This window comes from Seriola lalandi, unplaced genomic scaffold (assembly GCF_002814215.2).
Source record: "Seriola lalandi dorsalis isolate HSWRI2012SDOR001 ecotype SW California unplaced genomic scaffold, Sedor1 jcf7180002053074, whole genome shotgun sequence".
NCBI classification, from domain to species: Eukaryota; Metazoa; Chordata; class Actinopteri; order Carangiformes; family Carangidae; genus Seriola; species Seriola lalandi.
In genome coordinates, this window is record NW_019523627.1 from 1 (window position 1) to 20543 (window position 20543).

Consider the following 20543-nt stretch of genomic DNA (forward strand, 5'->3'; position numbering starts at 1 on the left):
TTATGACTTTTTATGCCTTACTATACTATGTCGTTTTTATGACTTTTTATGCCTTACTATACTATGACCTTTTATGCCTTACTATACTATGTCGTTTTTATAACTTTTTATGCCTTACTATACTATGACATTTTTATGACTTTTTATGCCTTACTATACTATGACTTTTTATGCCTTACTATACTATGAGTTTTTATGACTTTTCATGCCTTACTATACTATGACTTTTTATGCCTTAATATACTATGACTTTTTATGACCTTTTCATGCTTTACTATATTATGTCGTTTTTATGACCTTTTATGCCTATACTATGAATTTTTATGCCTTAATATACTATGACTTTTTATGCCTTACTATACTATGACGTTTTTATGACTTTTCATGCCTTACTATACTATGTCATTTTTATGACTTTTTATGCCTTACTATTCTATGAATTTTCTTTGCCTTACTATACTATGACATTTTATGCCTTACTATACTATGACGTTTTTATGACTTTTTATGCCTTACTATACTATGACGTGTCTAAGACTATTTATGCCTTACTTTACTATGACGTGTCTAAGACTTTTTATGCCTTACTTTACTATATCGTTTATTACGTTTTTATGCGTTATTATATTATAGTATGACTTTTTATGCCATACTATACCATGACTTTTTATCCCTTACTATACTATCTCGTTTTTATAACTTTTTATGCCTCACTATACTATGACTTTTTATGCCTTACTATACTATGTCGTTTTTATGACTTTTTATGCCTTACTATACTATGACATTTTCATGACTTTTTATGCCTTACTATACTATGACGTTTTTATTACTTTTTATGCCTTACTATACTATGTCGTTTTTATGACTTTTTATGCCTTACTATACTATGTCGTTTTTATGACTTTTTATGCCTTACTATACTATGACTTTTTATGCCTTACTATACTATGTCGTTTTTATGACTTTTTATGCCTTACTATACTATGACTTTTTATGCCTTACTATACTATGTCGTTTTTAGGACTTTTTCTGCCTTAATATACTATGTCGTTTTTATGACTTTTTATGCCTTACTATACTGTGACGTTTTTATGACTTTTTATGCCTTACTATACTATGACGTTTTTATGACTTTTTATGCCTTACTATACTATGAATTGTTATGCCTTTTAATGCCTTACTATACTATGTCATTTTTATGACTTCTAACGCCTTACTATTCTATGAATTTGTTTTGCCTTACTATACTATGTCGTGTCTGAGACTTTTTATGCCTTACTGTACTATGTCATTTTTATGACTTTTCATGCCTTCCTATACTGTCGTTTTTATGACTTTTTATGCCTTTCTATAGTATGACCTTTTATGCCTTAATATAGTATAACTTTTCATGCCTTACTATACTATACTATGACTTTTTTTTGAAGGTATGAAATGTCATAAAAACGTCATAGTGTAGTAAGGCATAAAAAGTCATATAAATGTCATAGTATAGGATGGCATAAAAACGTCATAGTATAGTAAGGTATGAAATGTCATAAAAACGTCATAGTGTAGTAAGGCACAAAAGGCATGAAAACATCATAGAATAAGAAGGCATAAAAAGTCGTAAAAACGTCACAGTATAGTAAGACATTAGAGGTCAGAGCATAGTAAGGCATTAAAGGTTATAGTATAGTAAGGCATAAAAAGTCAAAAAAACGTCTTAGTATAGTAAGGCATTATGTCATTTTTATGAGTTAATATGCCTCACTATACTATGACGTTTTATTCCTTTCTATATTGTGACGGCATATATATATATATATATATATATATATATATATACATACACACATACATATATATATATACACACATACATACATACACATATGTTACATGAATATATAATGACATACAATATAAACAGAAATACTCATGTTTCGATTAGCTAGATATATATATTAATATTTTCCATTTTCTAACAGTTTTCATATCTTTACGTATAGGCTATACATATATGATTTTCCTTCATATGTTCATATATTTCATATTTGGAAATTCAACACATATACACACATATACATACATATATTATATATACACACATTACATTTGTATATGGGCATTCCTGAATATAATATCAGATCTTATATTTTAATAAACTTTTAGGCTGACGGTATTAAAAAACCCATCTCTTTGTTTTAGAGGGACGGTTGTTGTTGTTCCTACCCATGTTGAGACCAAACCTTTTATCTTGCACCACTGGAATTGGCTTTTTCTTTTTATCTTAGCACCCTGTAACTTAAGTTTTGAAAGGTGCTCTAAAAATAAATATTATTATTACCGTTTTTATTATAAAAGCTACAATTTGACTGATGTTTCATGACTCAAAACCTCATGTCTCCCTGTGTATGAAAATGTATTACAGATGAAACAATCCTGAAATTCCCTTGCTCACCAAACTGCTACCACGATGTGTCATAACGCTTTGGGAATAAAAGTTTTTATGCCTTTATTTGAGAATTGACAGTCAAGATGTGACAGGTAATGTGAGAAGAGAGATGCAACTAAGGACATTAGCCGGATTTGAAATGGAGACAGTTCAGCGCCTTAAAACTATAAGATTACCAGGAACTCTCAGAAAATCTACTTTTAACCACTTATTACTCCTGTGGTGACACATCCTGGACTTTAGATGGCAGTATAACATCTCCAGTAGCTAAAGACTATTAAGTCTGTTTAAATTGGACATGCTGTAAAAAGACATTTTTGCCAATAATACAGATATACACTTGTACCATGTATGTCCTTCACACCATCCCATCATGTTTTTATGCAATTACCAATTCTACTGAGAAGATAATTGTAATGGCGTGAAAGAAGAACAGTAATGTCATTTTGATCATTTTGATTAATTGGTCTTTTAAAATGTCACATAATCATTATAATTGCCTGTCGCAACTTCTTGGAAATGAAGACTGTCCTGTTCAAGATATTTAATTTTCTAACATAGAAGACCATGAGTAAACCAGCAAATATTTACATGTGAGGAGCTGGAATCAGTGGATATTTGGCATTTTAGCTTCAAAATGACTTAATCATTCACCAAAAATTGATAATAAACTCTGGTAATAAATACATACATAAAACTGCCACCTCACAAGGGATTTAACTTGACTTTGACTAATCATGTAATAACAAGTACTGAGTAATAACGAACTAATAACTAATCAACTAACTAATAACTGGATCAATAAAGCTACTGTATTCCTCTTGTTCTTCCCATCAGCCCCTCTGTGAAGTAACAGATGAGGCTTCATTATATCACCTGTAAGGTCAGAGCACTGATGTGGTTTTATTACATATTCAACAGTTTAGAGATGATAGTTATTACACTAACTGGCAGACACTGCGTCATCACAGCGCCTGCTCCTGTTTCCTCCTAAACATGAAAGCATTACATCACATCTAATTATTCTCACTGCTACAGTGAAGAGAAGTAATATAGCACAAGGAGATAACTCCACTTCACACTGACTGACTGACTGACTGACATGGGCTGGTGTATTTATTGCTTTGTGGTAACATCATCTTTTCTATCATTGGACTCAAAAACCAGTAAATTCATTGCTCCCCAAACCTCTGGTTCATAAATGTGAAGTGATGCACTCAGTGTTCGGAGGGTAAAACACCCAAATCAAACCTGCAACACATTTTAGCTTCATACTTGGTTTAATCTCTTTTTTTCCTCAGACAGGAGGGACCTGTAGCAGTTTCTGTTTACAACTAAAACACAGGCAATGTATGTGTGTGTAATAATATCTATGATACAAAGTTTTAACACCACAGGGAGTGGTTTTTCATGGTAGGGGCAATTATGTTTTGTCTTTGCTTGGTGCTTTGATTCATTCCTGGCTTGAACACAAAAAACTTCAGGATAACCAAACAAGTCATAACAGTCAGTGAGTCAGTGAAAGGATTATAATAACTTTCTGTCTGCAGTGATGAATAGATGGACAGTTTCTGCTGCTGCATGTGCTGCCTGCATTACAGCGGTGACTGATCTGAGGAGACATTTCCTTATCCAGTGTGTGTTTTTGCTGACAGCTGGGAGGAAGCAGACACATGCATAAGAAGCAGCTGCCGGTCGGGGTCACATTTGGGATGAAATTGTTCCGAATCATGAAGCCGCCTGCTGAGAGCAGTGCGCCCTCTCTCTGCTGGGGAGCTGGTTTAAAACTTGACTCATCTAAGATGTTTGTGTCTGTAAATATTTAGTGTACAATTAGTTTCTGCAGTAATTTTCATAATGCACACATGAATAAATTTGTGATTCTAATGACCAAATTCAGCATGCAACAAATGGAGTAAAAGTTCAAGAGTTTGACAAAAGTCATCAGATCAGACCTGACTGACATCAGGTAACAACGCACCAATTGTTGTCAAATTCAAATGTTGCTAAATCCTGATTGGTGCATGGCCGTATATGACACCACTTTTCTCCAGCAGAAAACCGCCCACTTCAAAGCAGTAAGAGGAGCAGACACAAAACAGACACTTAAAGAAACAACTGACTATTTGTCACCTGTGTTCCTGCAGAAGTTAGTTAATTAGTTCAATATCATAACAGCATTTGGCAAGAAGGATTAGCTCTTCACATTTTTGGTCTACTAGTGTACACTGTCTACCTGAGGAGAAAGCTCATAGTTCAAAAAGGGCAGGAAGGATTTTTTTTTCATACAACAATCATAGTCATGAAAAAAAATTGTTAATCTGCACTGAACACAAACAGTTAAATATGCTGCATGAACTCATCAGAAAACAATTATCATACCCAGACTCTGAATATTTAGAAAAGATAAAAAGAATAACTCTCTCTCTCTCTCTGCTCAGATGATTTATTCATTAGCCCTGTTTCATTGCTTTTGGAATCTGAAATGGATCCACTTCCTCCTCTCTTAGCATTCATCCATCCATCTGGGAAAAATCACCCAACATCAGGCCTGATATTAAAAAACTTCCAGATGACAGAAGCAGGTCAGAGGGCACCAAGTTTTTCCTGACTGTCTTCTAGAGGTCTTCCCTGGACAAGCAGTGAGGACCTGGACAGACTGACTGGATTTTGATTTTATTATGCATGTGGTGCGCTATACAGTATGTAACCCAATGGACTGTACACATACTGTATAATCTCCCTGATCTAATGTCTGCAATATATTTTTAAATGCTTTCTATATTAGCGCTGATATGTCTGTTCAATACCCAGCCCAAATGTGCATCCTCATGTAAAGACATACACCACAGACTAAAATAATATCATATTTTCCTTAATGTAAACTAAAAAAAAAGCAAACAAGCCCATTTCTAAAAACAGACCTCATTTAGTTTCCTTGACATCTTCAGATTGCCGGAGATGCATTGAATGTTTTATATACTGCCTGTGCAACCACTGAGATATGTCAGATATATATTCTGAGGGAGGCACTGATAAACAACTTCCAGATTGTCAGCCTTGTATATGCACCTCTTCCTTCCCTTGCTAACACAGTATTATATCCAGGTCACACAACAAAAGCCTGTGGCTCAGGTGTTTCCTCTCTGACCTCAGTGATGGTGGCCAGGAAACTGTCCCTATACTGCTCGTTTCATGACACATATGCTTTCTTTTAGACACATCCTCCTTAAACTTCCTACTTCAGTCTTGTGCTGCAACAGTTGCTGCAGGATCTGTTCTATTAGTCTGTAAGTTATGGAATAGAGACATTTCATTTTTCATGTTCTTTGAACAGCCTGAACTATGAGATCTTTCAGCCTCGACTCAAACATTTCCAGATGTTGCAGACTCTCTTTTCCAATCTCGGAGAAATCATTAGAAGCTGCTGTGGACAAATCTACTCCTACATAATAAATGATGCATCCCTCGTTTGAATGAGATTTAGCCTGTCCTGAGAGGCTCCCTCATTGGAGGAAATTGGATGGGCAACGTAAGCGCGCGCCTTGAATGAGAAAATAGCAGAGAGGGGGAAAAACGGGCTGGACACAGAGCGAGACAGAGAGAGAGGGGGACAGAGAGAAAGAGAAAGAGAGAAAGAGAGAGAGAGAGAGAGAGAGAGAGACCCACACAGGCATAGACTGAGTCTCCTGACGCAGCCACAAGAAGGACCTCATTATCATTTTTTGGAGTAAACACATTTTCGTCATCAGGAGTTGTTTTTTTTTTTTCCTCCTTCTTCTTCTTCTTCTTTTTAATACAGGATTCACGTCATTACGAGCCGCGCGCGCATTCCTCAGCAGGATTTGCGCATCTCCAAATCGCAAATTGTTTCTCCCAGCTCTCCAGCAGAGCGCAGTTTTAATGTCTCTACCCGGGAGAAAGCTTTCATAGTCATGCTCGAGCGACGACGCTCCATCTGAGATTCTTGTATTTACAAAAAGGAAAAGGAAAAAAAAAAAAATGGAACAGCTCTCCAAACCAGAGAGCAAAAATATGGATGCGTGTCTGAGGCGACTGAAGCAAGAACTGGTAGGTTCTGTTGTATCTACTTCTATTATTGCGATCAGCACTGGGCTACTTCATTCATTATTCATTATTTTATCTATTGTAAACATGCAGCGTTTGTAATAGGCAGGCAGACAAAAATATACATTAAACCATAAATTACAGATTATCATAATAAAACCCAATATGTCGCCTTCTTTGCTTTTTCTATGTCCTGACTTCTGTATTCCTGACTGTCACTGTTTCAGCTGAAGGTGCAGGTGTTATTTTTAGTTAGTTTTTTGGGGGGTTTTTTGGCTTTTTTTTTCTAAATCGCATTAATTTGTGTAGGCTGAAAGCTTTGAGCAGACCAGAGGCATGTGTACACATCCTCCTCCTCCTCTGTCCACGCATCTGGGACAGATGTTTTAAGCTAAATGAGCTCAAGACAGTCTTCTCCTTCTTCTCATAAGCTTTGTTTTTTTTTAGTCTGGTGGTTGTAGCTAAAGAAATAGTAGATTCACTGAATATTTTTATCTGCTGTTTTTAATGTAATCATGTTTTGCAATAGACTGCTGTGAGGTCTGGCTCTCACAGCGGAGTGAGTGAAACTGGCAGTCACAGAGTTTCATCACATTATCATGCCCTAAATGAATTTGTCAGTCTCCCTTATTTAATGTGTTCACATCTCCTCTCCTCTAATAAACACATTTGATTGATGGTAGCAACTTTGGGCTGCCATTTCTCACCCCCTTCTTTGAAATGTAAAAGCAAATGTGTATAAGCTGCACCATCACAATCATTTGGCAGGGACACAGTGTAGACCAATTTTCAAAAAGGAGCCTTAACTGGCACAGATTTCAATTGGAATCATCTTCAAAGCAGACACAGATTTTTTCTTTTCTTTCCTTCCAGCCACTGGCCCACAGAAAAGCCTCGCATGGCTGCATGTTTTGCAACATGATCTGCTCTGTGACTTCTTGATTCACGGCTCCAAATTAGCCGCACGTCTGTGAAGTGGCACATGAGATTTTAGGGGAGTATAGACGTTGATGCCAGGAGGACATGTTGCGTTATAGCTGCCATATCGCAGTTTGGTAACATAATAGAAAAAAGTGCCGTGCCATGCCGGGGATCAAAACAGGAGAACGGAGAGCAGATGCCGGTTAAAAAGCCAAGGCAGTCCCCCTCCTGCACAGGACCATGTGGGATGCAATCTGTTGTTCAGAAAAACGAGAGGTGTCTATGCCAAGGCTGTCACTTTTCTTTCCACTGTGACAGATTCTCATCCAGTGCTCACTGGAGAGTGGTAAACCGGCTCCATCTGCAACACGCAGATCACAAACATCTAACAACCGACTTGCAGCTGCGAGGCTGAGTCGAGGAGCTCTTCAGTATCACTTGTAACTGTGCTTCAAAGACTGTGATGTCGTTTTAAAAAGGATCATATGAGTTCTTGTGCATATCTTGGACCATTTTCTAGAAATTCGCTACATAAACCTTGAACCACAGATCAGTCCATGCTGCTGTGTTTTAGAGATTTGAGTGCGCCCCCCCCCCCCCGGCATCCACTGGTTTCCATTCATTGCTTTACTGTTTGAAAATCAATTAGTAGACTCTTGAACATTGCTTGAGTTGTGTGATACATCACACTCAATATCAAGTCTGCATTTATTTATTTCACAGTTACATTATTGTGCATTATAATGATTGATTTGATCGTTCATCATACAGTATAGGCTTCTGCAACTCTGGACTCTTGTCTCGATATTCAGTGTGATGACTACAAGCCAGTTTCAAACATCCCAATAATCTCACTAAACTACCATTTAATTTTACTTCTTTATTATATATAGTCTGACATATGTTTGTGTTATCCGTTTTCTGCTGGGAAGGGTTGTTATTTTGATTTAACCAATCAGTAGTGAGTGACAAATCCATCCAGCCAATGTCAAAAAATCTGCAGTAATTCTATTTAGGTGGAAGTGAATAAGTGAAATCAGGCGAAGTGTCAACTCTTGTATCTGAAAAACTGAAAGCAACCTAAGCTGGTATTGTCCTGTAATGTGTTGTACTGTCTGTAGTATTACTGAAATGTGAGTGTGGCATTCAAGCCTGTGTAAAAGTCACGTAAATTACAACTGTAAACTCAATGCCCCACAGCAGACACCATTAAAATCCCAGTGCACCATCAGCTCTAAAAGAAAAAAGGAGTGCCATACGAACGTGTGAACACTGTGTTAGATGAAGGGGGGGGGGGGGGGGGGGTTCACTCTGTGTGTGGTAGTGTCAGGTCACACTTGAACATTTGACCCTCAACCTGACCAGATCGTGGGGCTATTTGTCGTTACTGCTGACCACATCCAACACAGCAGTGACACTTAAACTCAAACCTGCCAGATTAGTTTTCAAGTGAGGAATGTATCATCACTTTCCTTTTTTTTTTTACTTATGTTTAAAAGAAAACAGTGTTTGCCAACAGGCTGTTAGCTTCCATTTGTTCATTTCAAAAGCACTTCAAGACTCCACAGAAATCCAGAGGCTTGTGTATGATGGCAACAATGAAATATTTTTAATCTCATGCATGACTCATCAATCCAACAGACAGAAAAAGAGTCCTTCCTGCCAGCTTGTAAGTCGGAGATACAAAAACTGACATGCTTTTGACTCATCTTCCTTAAATGTTGGGTTCACACCTGCTTAACAGCGTCATCCCAGACACTAAAGCATAAATCAGAGCTTTTGATATCATCACCTCTGAAGCTGATTTCACATGCATCATACTCCTTTATCCTTCTCACACCCGAGGCAAGTTTCAAACATGTCTGTCACCTTGGAATTCACCGTAAGCCGGCAAACATGAGGTCAGGGAATCTGAGAAAAATACACAAAAGTGCCAAACTTATAGTGTGTGAAGAGCTCGTAACGTTGAATATTCTTTGTTACCTTTAGGGGCGTTGGGTTAGAAACCTGTACACAACACAAAGCAGTGTAGTGGTTTAACTTTAAGCTCGTTTGTTTTGTGCCTCCCTCATGGCTCCTGTTCTCCAACCTGCCCTTCCTTCCCCTCGGCTAAAATTGGCCCAACTCTTAGTGGCAGCTGTGGGGTTTTGCGTGGGTGATCATTGTGTTTGATTTTAGAACCACAAACCTTATACAAAGGCTCTTTTTCATTAAGGCACCACACACATGACCTGTTAAATCATGGCTCACAGAATGGAAAAATGAAATCATTGCCTCGGACAACAAAGTGCAGATTTATTTCGGAGATATTGTTCCTAGAAACAGCAGAGTGGTTAAATCTGCTGCTGTAACTAGATGTGACCCCTCTGGTCTAAAATCAAATCCCATAGCTCCTCTCCTCTGTTTGCCTTCACTGGGAGAAAAATATGTGAATTATTTCTCATGGGTATTGCTTTCACTGAGGTGTAGATCAATATGGTGCTGTCCACTGTCGTCGTATCTTTTGGGCCTTCAAATTACATTTCGTTTTAACATTTTTGGTTTGTCCGCCGCAAAAAGAAGCTGGACATGTTTAAAATTTAATAATGAAAAGAGAGAATATTACCAAATTATTGTTGCATAAAGTTGTTGTGGTGAACATGTTATCATACAGATGTCTATTTACACACCCAGCAAACACATAGCAAATGTTAGCATTAATTTGGAGTCGTTTTTCTGGCCACCTGACGAATGTAAGTTCAGTATTCACTCTCCTTTTATCTCCGTTTTGGTCTCCACTAACTTTAGTCATGAACTTTGTCTTGTTTGGCGTGGGTCAGGCAGCTTACAGTAGGTTAATCCAAGCTTTGTTTATGAAAACAGCTTCAAGATGCGACTGGAAACAATCAATGAGACGACGGTGAGAGTGAACCACAACAATAAAGCCACGGGCCGTAAAACCAAAGCAACGGGCTGAAAGACAATACAACACTAGGTAGAGCAGAGTGGATTTGAATGATAATTCTGTGGGTTCATCACTACAAGCATGCACCTCTTTCACATGACGCCTAGTCATTTGATCCACTGTTAGAATAAAATATTGATAGGTGCAGCTTTAAAATCTATGGAGGCGCATTTGCTTCCATTATATTTATACCACATCACCTGCATACAGTACAACATTCAAATTCCAAAATGCTCTGTATTCCACTCTGAACAACTGTACATAACTTTCCACATTCATGATTGTGCTATAATATAATGTGCTAAAGCTGCTGCAGGCTCATTCACTACAAATATAACACTGAACTCGAGCCCATTCCTCATGACAGCTTACAGCAATCGCACACATTTTCTTCATGAAAATGCTTCTGTGAATTTTACACTCTTTATGATGTTAGATTAAGAAGGGGGCGTATCTGCAAAATTAACGTCACACTTGATGTTACAACTGTGGGCTGGAGAATTGGCCTAGCACTTTCACTGCCCACACACAAGGTGCTGACGTCAACTGCTGCGTTATCAAACATTTATCTAACAATTATTGCCTCCAGAGAGGATTTACAGCCGGGAAGACAACAGATTGGGTCCCAGACTGTCTTCCAAATATCATCTGCCAAAGATGATGATGTGGATCCTAATCATCCTGCATCTCCCACGGCAGCATCATTTTCTTGATGGCATAAATGAGCTCTTGCAGGAAATAAGCAATTAAACCACCTCCCATCTCTCAAAAGGCCATCAGGGAGTCTTTGCTGGGCAGCACGTCCATAGAAACAGTGATAGATTTGGTTAAAATATTTTTGGTTTTAAAGAGACAGTTCACCCAAGGTCCCATTTCCACTTTCTTCTTGCAGATAGTTTTGGATTCTATTTGCCAGGTTTTTCAGATACTTGTCTCGTCATGCAACAGCATCACCTCTTACAGTGTCCTCATTACTCTGGGCAATGCACAGGCATCACTGACATGAGTTTTTATATAACTATTTCTATGGTAGAAATTACTTCCAGCAAAAACTGGTCACTTCGAGGTCTGTGGATTATCCAGAGTGACCAGGGGACAGCATTTCTCAAGAGATTCCTTGGACTTAAATCCATATTGGACATTTTTGCACCTCAAAATTTATGTCGGACACCAATGCTCAGTACAAGTGGAAGACGTAGTGTGCCCTTTATGTAACGAGCTTGAAAGTAAGAGTGTGGAGGTGGATGTAGGTCGTCAGACTTATATGCTAAAAGCCAGAGTTTGTGTTCCATCATAATTACTTTTGCTTTTTTAATTAACTGTAACTTGATTTTTTTTCCTCATTCTCAGTAATACTAATTTCAGTCTTGTCTGGCGATAGGGTTTCAAAATCTAAAAAAATAAAAAAACATTTCATAAGGCGTTGGTGAGAAAATGTTTTTGGAAATTTGGATGGACCGAATCCCATTTTCTGTGAGGATCCGTTATATAGTTAAAATACACGAGAGGCATATTCAAACTACAGTCAGTGCAAGCAGCATATTAAATAATATAAGTACAAAATTACAAAAGACTTTACAACAACTTTGACATGACCAAATACAAGAGGTTTTCACACTTCTTCTTCCACTGAACGTGACCCAGAGGACACTGGGACCAAACAGAGTCACCATATAAGCTTTTTTTTCCCATCAAAGAGGCATTCATTGCTGTGTGCACAGTAATTCATTTCTTTCAGTGAATGCTGCGCAGCTTTATTGCCCTCTCGATCATGACCCCAGGGTTGTCCACAGCGGTCTGTGGCGTGTCCAGCAGTTAAGTCACAGAGACCTTCTCTGTATCCCCCCGGACAGAGACCCCCAGTCCTGTCCTTGACCCATACAGCCCACCATTCATTTTTAATTAGGGGTGGAGGGAGGGTGGAGTACACCATAGCTGTTGCTGCTGCTGGCCAGCTCCTTCTAAACAGGAAGACCTTTTGGGTCTGATAACCTTGGTCTCACCATTTCCTCCCTCCCTCCAGCCAATAACAAATAAACAACAACAGTGAATAGCCTGTAGTTTACCGCCAGAACAGAGCAGTGGCTTGTTTCTCATTTTTGTTTGTGCTTTTATTTTCCACCTAATAATCCAGTTAATGTATATGAGTGAGCGCAACATGCATGCACACACATCCATGCCTTAAAAACACACACAATGACTTCATTGAAGAGAGGCATGTCTGGACATGTGTGTGGATTTGTGAGCTCAGTGTGTTTGCACAGTGGATATTTTTCCCAACATAAGTGAAGGAGGAGAGCTCGATCTCAACAGACAGCAGAGGAGAAGCATTGATTTATTTATACTTTGTGGTATTTAATTCACTTGCATGCATATTGAATGGCCTCTGGACGCATCTTCACACTAGATGGATCATGACATGAGGATGTAAAATAAAGAATTACTAATCGACTGAATCTTTTTTTTTTTTTTTTTAATTAAAATGGCCAGAACTCTTTAATAAGCCTCCATTCAGTATTAATTCAAGACTGCCAGCCATTGTTCTTTAACTTTGAAGCATTCAGCACTTAATTGGCAATTATGTCTGGTTGGCTGGCATCACTGCAGCCAGAAGAAGAAGAAGAAGAAGAGGAAGTGGGCGGGGGGTTGAAAGGGCAGAATCTGGGCAGTCCTTGTTTGTCTTCCTTTCATTCATTCAGCAGATTTTCACTTGGCTAGCTTTTTTTAAAACCATCTTTTTTATAGATATACACGCTTGATGGATTAAATGGCTGGAACACTTGGAGGCTTTGGTTCAAAAAGAAGATTTAAGTAAACTTCACAAGGCTGGGTTAATGATGCCAGTCTTTCTGGGCAGTACAGCAATTCCCTGCAGCCCCAGTTTCATCCCAGTTCTCTTATTAAATTAGATTAGACAGACATTTCTTTTTTCTCATCTCCTTTTCTTCTGGTTAAGACCTTAAGGTGCTTGTGTGGGTCCCATCCGGTCTGCATCCTCTGTGTCTTTGTCCTAACGAAGCCCTCAGCTGATTCACACATTGTAAAAGTGAGACATCTCAGGATGAACAACATCTGTGTCTCAACCAGGAACTGCCGCGGGACGTTATTTAAAAGTCACTTTCAGCATCCTGAGTAGAAGGCAGAATGAAGGTTGAAAAGGCTGACATATTTGGGCCACAAAGTTCAGCCTTGAAATGGCAGTCGTGGAGTGCCTGGAGTTAGTTGGCATGGTTAAGGTGGAATAATAGGCTCTAGTTTACTACTGTTCCTCTGTTTGTTCCCCAGGGCGCAATATGAATTATTAATGTTGCCTTAGAATAGAAATGCCGGTAAACAACTCAGCGTGTTTTAAATAACCAGGAGGAATGCCTGTGTTTTGGGGATAATGGAAAAGTTGCATGTGAGTGCTAAATTAGGGTGTTTTTGGTTAGCATGTGCAAACAGGTGCGGCCTTTCAGAATGCATGAAAATGGTCTGCTTAGGAGATAATATTTCAAAAACAAATTTAATACATATAAGTGGTACAGATTTCAGCAGCAGCGCAGAGTGCGGTAATCCCTCAGCTGATCCCTGCACAAACTTTACTGAAGCCACACGTCTCCCTCCGAAGATGTAACGACAAAAACACAAATCCACACTCATCTTGTCTTCAGACTTGTTGACCTTTGATGTGCAGGAAAGTAAACCATAATTATGCACTCTTTCCCAGCCTCTCCCAGGACACAGCCAATTATAGCTAATGAAGTCAGCCATATGTGGAAGGCACAAAGACAAGAGACAACCTGATTGTGCTAATTACATGAACCTTCACTGCCTAATTTAGCGAGCCAAGGGGAAGCTCAGAGGCTTTTGTTCCCAGCATGTGCACTGATGGGTTTATTATCTGATCTTAGAGGCTACCAACGCCCCCATGCACCTATTCAGCCATATGTTAGTGATGAGCAAAGTGTTTTAACCCAGAGGTTTAATGTTAATGATGCATGGTATTGGAAAGATTTCAAGATACTTACAGTAAAAATGGCCTTTGGCTATATAGCGCTGAAACAGTGAGTTAACAGATAATTAATCATCAACAATTTAGATGATCAATTAAGTAATTTATCAAGGAAGATTGCCAAACATTCTGTGGTGCCAGCCTTTCACAATAAAAGATTTTCTGCTTTTCTCAATGCCTCACCTTGGGTTATGATTCATTGTGATGGGGACATTTTATAGATTAAATCTAATCCAAGAAAATAATCCAAGATTAAAATTGGTTGTGGCCCTAGTATATAAGAAAGTGTCACTGTTCTAAAAGTTTTGCAAAGTTATTTATTTTAGAACAACACTATAAGTCTAAAGGGTTGCTAATGGTTCTGTTAGGTTGTACTTTAGGCTATATGGTAACATGCTAACACACTCTCAACAACAATGCTAACATGCTGATGTTTAGTGGGTTTAATATTTACCATGCTCACCATCGTAGTTCACTGTGTTAGCATGTTAACCTTAGCTAGATATTCGTAAACACAAACTACAGCTGAGGCTGATGGGAATAATGGGGGGGGGGGTATTGATATATTTATGGGATTCATTACATTTGCCTGTTGATGATTGTATGTAAGCCTATTCTCCAACAACACTTCCTGCTCTCACGGTGCTTTTAGTAGTCCTTGTTTATGATGCTATACTGCCAGTTGTTCTACACAGCTACTTTTCCCACCCGGGGGGTCAACACAGTCACTGCTCCCCCAAGATTAAGTATCACAGCCTGTTACACCTACCCCCCTCCTATGTTCTTATGGTGTCATTCATAATTGAATCCATCAACAGTTTTCTCTTTGACATCTAAACATATGGTGAGGGACCCCCCCTCCCCGCCATCAACCCTCTTCCCCCTCCATCCCTACTCATCCGGATGACTCTCACCGCCCCCTCTCACTATCTCCCCATCATTGTTCAGTCCCTTTTCGCCTGAGTGACACCCCCCAACCCACCTCCCACCATCCCACCCCCCACCATTTGGGGATTACAGTCTAGACGGGCAGTGCTGATTGGCTGTCACACCCAGCTGTGTCCCCCCATTGGAGAGAGATACATATAGGGGCAGTCAGACTGATCCGTTTGAAAGGTGAGAGACAGTGACAGGCTGGCAGAGGTGCAGACTAACAACAACAGAGAGACAGACAGGGATATCTATACCTACTGCTTTGTCACTGTAGAAGGTAAGGGGTGGGTTTTTATCATATATTTGTTTAATAGAATGAGCTGGAGTTCCTGTCAGTTGAAAGACATGTTTTTATTGTTTTTTTTCCAGAGGTTATTTATTGCTATAGAACTCAAATCAAATAGCTGTTCTCGCAATAGAAGCAAATTTTGTTTGCATTAAAATGCATTCATGTTTAGTTGACAGTTATCACTTAGGTGCTGTGGTGTAACCGATCCTGACTGTCAGTTTGATGTATTTGGAAAACACATTGCAGTCTGCTGTGGGTGTGCTTCATGAAGTTTCTCATCAACCTTTTCCAACACACTCACGTTTTTTTTAAATTCCTGACATGCTTTCTCTCGTCTCCACTGTTATTTAAAAATCATGAATCAGTCGCTACCTTTGCCAATGTGTGCATGATAGAAGATAAACTTGTTTCAAGAGAGCAGAGTCAAAGTCTGGGTCACATTGGCAATGATTCAGGCCTGCAAGTTAAGACACAGGTCAGGATGCTGCCTCTGGGCTTTCCTTCTGCCCTCAGGAGAAGACGGTTAGTCAGGTCACATGACACAGGCTCTTAAAGAGATGAGAGCGGAAAGAGAGAGGAGGAGCAGGAGGAAGTAAAAAGCAGAGTGTGTGATTACTGCTGCACAGAAGGAAGTAAGAGTGAAGACAAAGAGCTCGGAGGAGAAAGCAAATATGAGATAATACAAAAGTGGAAGGATACAAAAAGAGAAACTGAAATAGAACGAGTAGAAGAGTGGGGAAGAAAAAAAAAAAACAGCAAGCTTGTCTGTTGTACAGCTGTCATGGGTTGGATCCTCTCTCATACGCAGGCCATATGGGACCCAGGCCTGTCATCCAAAACTAGGTCACATGACCCATAATCAAACAAGGTGCGCAGCCTGAAACGCACAAGAGAAGAGCACAAAGTCTCACCGACACAGAGACAAAAAGCAGGTCTATTATTGTGATGTGATAGATATATTTAATGCTTCTGATACCGTCAGTTGATGGTGTGTAATTTGGATTTGTGCTGGTGCTGAGATAAATGATGAACAAGAGGAGGGGACAGTGAGGAAATCAGTCTTTGATGGATGAGATGGGAGCTGCAAGAGTGAAATGAATGAAATTATGTTGCCTTTAAGCCGAACTGGACATTTGCTGATTTCTGACTCATCTTCATCTCTTTATTGTTCTCTCTGTCTCCCTGCAGCTGTCTATGAAAGAAGCCGGGGATGGCCTCCACGCTCAGATGAATTCAATGATGGGAGCCCTCCAGGAACTCAAGCTCCTTCAGGTTCAGACAGCGCTAGAAAACCTTGACATTTCAGGTCGGCCCATTAACCGAGGGATCCCACATCCTGCTACGTCAGCTCCTCCGGACGCATCAGCAGCTGCAGCAGCTTCAGCTTCAGAAAAGGATCACGGGTCCTGCTTTAACCAAATCCTGCCAGTGGAGCCCAGTCCGAGCCCAATGTCAAGTCCACAGCCATCTTTGGCGAGTAGAAACACTTTCAGCCGAGATGACAACAGCCCATCTCGAAACAGAAGCAGCCTGAGAACCTCGTCTTCCTCGGCGTCCAGTCTGGAGAGTGAGAGCGAAGGGACCTCAAGAACTGCAAGAAGTGAGAACGACCTTGAGTCAATACCCAGGAGGTGGTCAGGATACACCGCCCCTCAGGTGGACTTCTATGGACCAATGGTGGGAAACCCTCCACCGGAGCCCTACCCTCAGGCGCAGGCTCCCCATCATGCTCAGGTGGTGGACCTGCCTGGCATCCTGTACAGCCTCTCCAGAGAGGGTCCTTCACTGGACAGCGACTACTCCCAGGACAGCACAGATGACGCAAGCGACTGGACCTCTTCACTCATGAGTCGCAGCCGCAACCGTCAACCCTTGGTACTGGGCGACAACGTCTTCGCCGACCTAGTGGGCAACTGGCTGGACCTGCCCGAGGTAGAGAGGGAGGAGGTGGAAGAAGAGGAGAGGAGGAAGAGGAGAGAGGAGAGGATGGCAGATGGAGGAGTGGACAGACCGGACACCCCAGCTCACCCTCTTCGTCTCAGCCGCTCACAGGAGATCTGCAGGAAGTTCTCGCTGACCACAAACATCTTCAAGAAGTTCCTGCGCAGCGTCCGGCCCGACAGGGACAAGTTGCTCAAGGAGAGGCCCGGTTGGATGGCTCCTGAGCTGCCAGAGGGCGACCTCTTCAAAAGGCCCAAGAAACTGGTTCCTAAAAGCTCAAAGGGCAGCTTCTACCTGCCGTTCTGGGCAAATGGACAGCAGGGCAAAGGCAGGCCCTGTCTATCTGAAGCAGAAAGGAACCACCAGCACCATCAGCAAACCTTCCCCCAGTTCCACCAGCAACCATTTGCAGGGATTTATTTAGACAGGAGACAGCCAGAGACTGGTCTGGAGAAAATGCAGCCCTTGTTTGACTACAACACAGCTGTGTGGGTCTGACAGTGAGTCTCAGGCCAACAGCCCGCCAGTGATGCCAGACTGAGTGAGTGACAGGTGCTGGGGGATTTGGAGGGGAGTGAATGAATGAATGCATGAACGAATGACTGAGAGGCTCGGATACAGTTATCTTCCAAAAATGAACCGATACACCCGCAACGCGATTCTCCTGCGACTGAGAGATTATCAGGGCAATATTTTGTCTGACAATCCTAGAAACCGAAACCTTGTTTGCCGTGTGTGTCTGAGCTTGTGAGTGTGTGCTGGAGAGTGTCTGAGACATAGTTAAAGAGAGAGTTTTTTTGAGGATTTATGCTGCAGGTTTTTGTATTATTCCAATGTCTTTATGCGTGTATGCATGTATGACTGGTTTCTCTGGTTGTCTTAAAAGACGGTACTTAAAAAAAGAAAATAAAAGAAAAAAAAAATAAGGACACATTTCTCAGAATGTCACCACCATTGCAGCTCTTTATAAAAAACATGCACAGGCTTTTTCACCTCTATGCTACAGGACATACTCTCATATCTCACTTCTTTGCATCTATGAATAGAAATGCCAACTGTTGGATTGCATGGTTACCGTTTTTATAAGTGATGCTACAAACAGCTGTTATCGAATGCACTGCCACTAAACACAGTCATAAGCTCCCTTTTGTTTCCAACACCGGAAACTCAGGTTTAATTGAACCCATCGGCCTCATTCACCTCGCTCAGGGAATGAATGCAACACAGGAGGAAACTCTGAGACACTGCCACATTTAAATGGGATTTATATACAGTTTAGACAAGCCTCCTCATCGCATTTCATCTAGTAATAATTAACAGCAATACAGTGCATGACTAGTCCAAAAGAGGGCACATTAAACTTTGAGATCTGTCCATTCGTGATCAGCGATGTTGTGCTTGCTCTCATGTTAGAAACTTGTTTTTCTCTCTGCCATGTAGACATGGCACATGTTGAGTCAACTGTCAGCCCTCCTGGGTTGTTAAGCAGGGAGAGAGAGAGAGAGAGAGAGAGAGAGAGAGAGGAGGGGGTAAAGATGTCACAGCCAAGCACGAGTACCGACTGACTGACTGACTGACTGCCATCTGGTACCCGGACGTTATGTAAAGCTTGTTCACCACAAGCTCGGAGAAGATGCAAAACGGCCCAGTTAATCCCAAAGCTTTATAGACGAACTGAATTATGATGATTGTGTCACATAGTGTATATACAAAGGTGAACACATTGCAGTGACAAGACAGTGAAGAGAGTGGAGGTAAAGACCCATAATCTCTATCAGACGGGATCAAGTTGACAGAATAAATGTACAGATCATTGTACATATTTGCCATCAAGCAAACTGAAGCAATAACAGACATTTACTCTGATATCCCACCGCATGATTTTCATGACTCTGCACACAGATAAATATGTAACAGTAATATTACAGTTCTTACCATCACATGTAAACAAAGCTACCACACTTGTACTTAAACCATAAAATTGATGAGTCAATCTTTAACCTACAGTATCTATTCTCTTTTATCACAATAAACCATTACAGTGTTTGTCATTTCAAGCAGCATCACAGCAGACAAGAACAAACTACAGCTTCCTTCACAAATTCATAGAAATGTCAGGATTCCCTCAGGATTACAGATGACACTGCCCGCTCTGACACAAAACACTTGTTCGTTTTTATAGTGGATCACTGTTATGCAGCGACAATCTGATACTCTAACTTATTGTTTAAAAAAAAAACTGTCAATTTCACTCAGTTTTAAATGTGATACCAGACCAATCAACTTAGCCAGCAGGGATTAGGCCTTAGGTCTTTTGAGTGTCTTGGCCGCCCGATCCATATGGTGTTGTCTCAGTATTCAGGTCAATACGTACCACACACACACACAGACACACACACACACACACACACACACACACACACACACACAGAGGGTCCAACACACACACACACACACACACACACACACACACACACACACAGACGGTCTACAGTCTGAGATGTCATATCACACAGTACGTGTATGTAAATGTAACATTTATTTCTTCCTATTTACAGTTGTCTAAGTCTAATTTTCAGCACTGTTGATATTTTTCATTGGGGTTCTGCGAACCTTCAGTAGTGATTCTGTGTCATGTGCACTGTAAAACTGTCACTGACTCTTTGTAAATTAAATCTGTTTTCAGAAAGAAATGTCACTGTGTCTTGACTTCAGTTTCGTGCATGAATTGGTTAATATGTTACTTGGTATGTGAAACAACTTGTTAGTTATTCTAATGTGGAGCTATAACTTTCCAGCAAGCATCTGGTAAACGGCATCTGGCTAAATATGGTTGAAATCAATATCACAATATCAATTAAAATATTCTCTTGATATATGCAATATCACATAACAAAATGTTCAATGCAGTCAACAGTGTTATATTTTTCACAACATCTGGCGAAGCTCATCACAAGTGTGAAACAAAAAAACCCAATTCAGTTACCGTTTGCTTGGAATCATTCATTTTGGA

The 20543-nt window shown here is 40.2% G+C and overlaps 1 protein-coding gene across 1 annotated transcript; it reads left to right on the top strand.

Annotated features, from left to right (window-relative positions):
- The first annotated feature begins 6064 nt into the window (after positions 1-6064).
- On the top strand, positions 6065-20223 carry inka2 (inka box actin regulator 2). The gene is made up of 2 exons (XM_023400924.2): positions 6065-6511; positions 16778-20223. Exons 1-2 carry the CDS (start codon positions 6443-6445, stop codon positions 18026-18028), a joined length of 1320 nt encoding a protein of 439 aa, XP_023256692.1. The 5' UTR covers positions 6065-6442; the 3' UTR covers positions 18029-20223.
- Positions 20224-20543: the final 320 nt, after the last annotated feature.

Coding starts and splice junctions, on each gene's coding strand:
- inka2 (XM_023400924.2), top strand. CDS start 6,443: ATGGAACAGCTCTCCAAACCAGAGAGCAAAAATATGGATGCGTGTCTG. Junction 6,512..16,777: donor GGCGACTGAAGCAAGAACTG/GTAGGTTCTGTT, acceptor GTCTCCCTGCAG/CTGTCTATGAAAGAAGCCGG.